This window comes from Phalaenopsis equestris, unplaced genomic scaffold (assembly GCF_001263595.1).
Source record: "Phalaenopsis equestris unplaced genomic scaffold, ASM126359v1 Scaffold000002, whole genome shotgun sequence".
Taxonomy (NCBI): domain Eukaryota; kingdom Viridiplantae; phylum Streptophyta; class Magnoliopsida; order Asparagales; family Orchidaceae; genus Phalaenopsis; species Phalaenopsis equestris.
Window position 1 is genome coordinate 18741159 of NW_018164444.1, and position 5174 is coordinate 18746332.

The 5174-nt window shown below is 37.9% G+C and overlaps 1 protein-coding gene across 1 annotated transcript; it reads right to left on the minus strand.

The window, feature by feature from the left end:
• Window positions 1-25: 25 nt before the first annotated feature.
• Window positions 26-930, minus strand: LOC110034281 (protein LURP-one-related 8-like). Its single transcript, XM_020738564.1, has 2 exons — window positions 542-930; window positions 26-462 (listed from the first exon to the last, which is right to left on the minus strand). Exons 1-2 carry the CDS (start codon window positions 836-838, stop codon window positions 94-96), a joined length of 666 nt encoding a protein of 221 aa, XP_020594223.1. The 5' UTR covers window positions 839-930; the 3' UTR covers window positions 26-93.
• Between the last annotated feature and the right edge of the window lie 4244 nt (window positions 931-5174).

Sequence of the window (5174 nt, forward strand, 5' to 3'; positions counted from 1 at the left end):
GCTCCGTTGCGTAAAAATAAAAATTTAAATGTGAGATAATTAAATCTATAAAAAATAGGTGCTATGCATGTAAATTCCTCGGCCCGCGATGAACTAGGTCTTGGATCCGATCATCTCCTCGAGCAGAACAACGATAGCCATGGCGACCGCAGAATCAAAGCTCGGCTGAACCACAAGACGGAAAACATCGAGTCCAAAAGCCGCATCACCCACCGCCTCTTTCAGCTGCATCTCCGCCATTGCCCGCCCCTTCTCGTCGACCACCGCGCACCGCCGCTGCCTGTACGATCCCTCCACTTCGTATCCCTCCCCACCGCCGATTGCCATCTCGCAGCAGCGAGGAGATAGCCGAGCCAGCGCCTTCGATTGGAAGAAGCCCCCGTGCTTTCGCGCGGAAAACCTAGGGTTCGCCGCACTCTCGCCTTCGTAAATCCCCCATTGCTCCCCCCAAATCAGTTTCGTCTGCAAATCCAAAACGATTTAGCTCAGGTCCATACATAGCAAATTCCCGCTAGCATTTAGTAAAACGATTTCTGTGTACCTTGCGGCGAATAGTGAGACAGGGCTTGCCGGCGGCGTCCATGAGAACGATCTCGGCCTGGTTTCCGGACTTGGAGTAGTTATCGACGCGATAGACGAGATTTCCATTTGAATCAAAAACGGTGAAGCCGTTGCAGTTGAATAGGAGGGATTTTCGCCAAACGGTGAGGGTCGTCGGCGCCGCCGGTGGAAGAGGTGGCTGAGGGTCGAGGTGGTGGTGGTGGTGGCCGGCGCAAGGGATGAGAGAGGGGTTTGAAGTTTCGAGAGAGGGGAAGCTGGGGTAGATCTTCTTCTTCATACCCCGATGGAGGTGTTTGCCCGGTTGCCGGAAACCGGCCGTGAGGGGGAGGGACGATGAGGCTATGCTGGGCGACGAAGAGAGAAGTAGTGTGAGTTCTTATTTATACCCTCGAGACACAGCAAACCTCTAGCCATTCTTAGCTTGGGCTAGTCAAGTTCAGAGTTTCAGTTCAACGAATCAACTCAACAACAAGACTTGTTTATTACAAAATAATAATAATGTTAATCTAAATTAATTTTATAATAAAATGATAATTAAAATGAATGTTTAGGCTTAAATATAAAGAAATTATTTGATATAAAATATTATTTTGTAAATATTTTTGATGTTTGCCAGAAAATTCGCGGCGGTAAATTAATGAATTATCGTCTTAGCATTGCACGAAAATTCGACACACACAGATAAGAGAATATAAGTAACCAGGAGGAGACACCTCGAATTTTTACTTGGAAAACCTTTGAAATGGGGAAAAATCATGTGGCGTTATTTATCCACTATGAATGATGAGTACACATATTCATTCTTCTCCTAAATTAGGGAATATTGAATTATAAAATTATATAATTATAATCTGGCTGCAATTATTGGTCACAGCAGATTACAATAGTCATTATTGATTGTTATAGAAGTAGTAGTCCGTCGTGAGTGTTGTAGATGATTGCCCCATAAGCGTTGATTGACCAAAGAAACTGTAATAAACATTTACGAGAGTTGTTGACCACAGGCCGTAGAGGCGAGTATGAATGACGTCCGTAGGTCGCCCGGGCTAGAGTAGGGAGCTGCACGAGCTGTGAACCACGTATGTCATAGGGACACATATGAATGATATCCGTAGGCTGTGAGGGCTGGAGTCGGGAGCTGCATGAGCTAATGTCACATAGGTCATGTGGGCGAGTATGAATGAGATCCATAGGCCGCGGGGGTCGGAGTCAGGCGCTGTAAGAGCTGTGAACCACGTATGTCATTGTTGACACAAGGACTGTAATGATGAGCTCATGTCCCATGATGATTAATGACGACGTCTGGTTGGTGGTGATCGACGGTGACGGTCGACAGTGGCTGACGTCGATCGACGGGTGTCGACGACGACAGACGGTGGTCGATGGCGATCGACGGTGGTCGACGATGGTCGGGATAGTGTTATACTTCAGCTCCTTCTCATAGAATTCAGTTCTCACTGAAGCTTCAAGCCTCTTTTTTCACAAGAGGGGTGCGGCTCTATTTATAGTGTTCTAGGTGACATGAATGCATGAATATTAATCATTTTGATCAGACCGTCCGGAGAGCTTCATCTGATCAAACAATATTTAATGGACATTTGAGTACCTTGACGATATTGGAATTGCACAATCTTGAGCTCGTTGGATTCGTCTTGTTGAGACGCTCGATTCGATTATAAACTTTTCAAATTAGACAAACGTTTGACCTTTCAAATGTGTCCGGGAATCTTCCAAGAATGATTTAATGACTTGATCTGGGCTTGATTTGACTCGGATTGAATGACTTTGATATCTTTAGGTCCGTCTCATCAAGCCAGTTTGTTTGACTATAAGTTTGCTAAAATTGGAGCTCTATATGAGTTTTTATCAAGGTTTGAACATCGCTTGCTCAAAATATTATCTCGAGATTTGTGTCATGCTTCGAGATTTGTGCTGGATAATGAAAATTTATTGTTGGATTTTAAATAATTTAATGATAAAATTTGGGATTTAATATATTTTGATTATATTTGATATTATTATTTTGTAGCAAGCTAGCTCATAAGATAATGAGTCTGAGTTGGGTTTAGATTTGGCTTAGCTTGTTAACTCATTGAGCTTAGCTCACGAGTCACTGATCGAGTTCATTCTGAGCCAGCTCTTGGGCTAGTTCGACTCACATCCCCTACTTAGGTGAACATGATTGCGCACAATTTTACTCATGAACTCAAAATGATTTAATAAAAATTTTGATCCTAATTCGAGATGGATGGCGGTCAAGCCCAATCAACCTTGATTTAAGCCTAGGTGGCTCCTTCGCACCCCTAGATGAATGATTTATAATTTTTATTCATGGAAAATTAACAATGAAATTTTAAATAAAATATTGAATTAATTCACTTGTATGTGACAAAATCATATTATTAAAGCTTATCTAATCCTAATGAATATAAGTTGACAATATTGCTAGATTCTCAAGATCAGTGTGATGGTATGGATAATACAAATATTAAAATGTTACTTTTATAAATTTATTAAAGTTTGTATTACAAAAATAAATGTTCTTGAACTTTATTTGATTATGTCTCAGCCTAAATTAAAATATATTTTCTTAAAGAGTGAACAGATTATGATGGCAGAAGAATACAACCATGAACAAGCACATAAAGACACCTAAAATTTATGAGGTGTTAGATTAGATATGTAATAAATAGAAATTGTGCGGTATATATGTAAAATTCACAAATTAATATATTAAACAAAATGCCCCTCCATTGATTATTATAATGCTAAGCATTCATAGAGTGCCAAATAAATATCTTATAGATATTATTGAAGATAATGTTAAAAATAGATTTGAGGAGTTTGAAAGTAATATTAGGTATTTTATTTGATTAAATTAGTACTACTTTTTAGTTGTATGCTATAAATTAATAATCCCTTTTCAGGAGAATTTTGAGTTTTATTTTAAATGCAAGCGGAAGCAAAAAAAGCTTTGACTAATAAGCTGGTCAGATTTGGAATCTATTTAACCTTTCAGTTATGCATTCAAAGTTTCTAAAAGTGATTTGATCCGGGCTTGACTCGACTCGCATGGAACCAATTTTGATATCATTGGGTTCACCTTGTCAAGCCGGTCAATTTTACTATAAGGTTGTTGTAATTGGAGTTCTTGATGAATTTTAATAGAACTTCTCCTGTTGGATGAAGAATTTTTTTTCATGGCGTATCCGCCCTCAGCCGTTGTTGAGTACAACGCACACTATGGAATCCCATCGTATGTTGTGAAACAGTGAAACATCCGACAAATCAATACCCATTTCATTACACCGTGCATCAGTAAGACTATAATTCATTACTCTACTATCACGGATCTTTTTAAGTTATCTAATTATCTTATCTTTTAATAATTTCAATGAATTTTTTTTTGTTTAGATAAGTATGAGAAATATTATTTTAAAATTTTGAAAAATCTTATTTTGATTCATACCCCGTATATGGCCCTTCATCAAATTGTTTATGCATTAAGTTATTGTAGTTATTGTAGAAAGCCGGCTCTATGATTAACCCCATTAATATCTCCTAAGATGAGCAGTTGGGCGTAGCAATTGGAACAGTAGAGGACAAACTACTTGGCCCCAACCATCAGCCTGTTTCCATCTTTCTCATAAACTATTCTCAAATGCTTATTTAATTATGGAAGTCATCAAATAATTCCATATAATTAAGTATAAATTTTGATATAGATATCTCAATATCTGATTTCTTTTGGGTTTAAATCTTAAGAATTGAAGCCTACGTTCAACGAATTTATGCTCAAAATAATGTGTTTCGATGAGACAAATTAAATGATAGAACGAACAACCAATATTGTTATTCGTCATAAGTTCACCATGGTATATTATCGTTTGACACCAATCGATAATTAAGGTCCATCGTTCATCAAATTTGGCATTTTTCTTTATGAAAAAATGTTGCGTCCGTACATCCAGACGACCAACTAACGAGCGTCATGTCGCGCGTCGATGAAGTGTATGATGACGTAGCGCCCGGCGGTTAGACGTGTGGTGTCATACCTCTTGTTAGAAGCATGACTAAGCCTTTTCTTATTCTTCAACTTACTAATGATGTTTCATATTGATCCACTTATCATATATTGCATTAAAATAGTTTTCTCTAATTATAAGGATGAATATCCTTTGTAGTCAATGCTAGAACTCATAGATTTTCTCTCTTCTCCTACTTGTCAGAATAACTTGGGGAATGTAAAGGAGTTCAAAATAATATTTCTGTTTAATTAAGGCTTTGTTTGAGAAGACATTGAAGCTCCGTTGCATTGCATGAGGAGCAATGCTCACAAATGTTTTTGTTTGGTGAAGCAGCATCTCCTGATTGTCTCTCGAAGTTGTTTTGCCAGAATGATAATTTTTCACATTTTTAGATCGTAGAGGATTCGGCCATTGAATTGAAGCTTAATATGACCAATGGTATCAATTTCGGTGTTCTAAGGCAGTAACAAAGATAAAATATTAAATTTTTCAGCTATTAATTTTGATGTGTGATCAACAATTTTTTTATCAAATGTGTCTTGATGCATTTTTTTAATGAAAGATTTTCAAAATTCAAATTTAAGA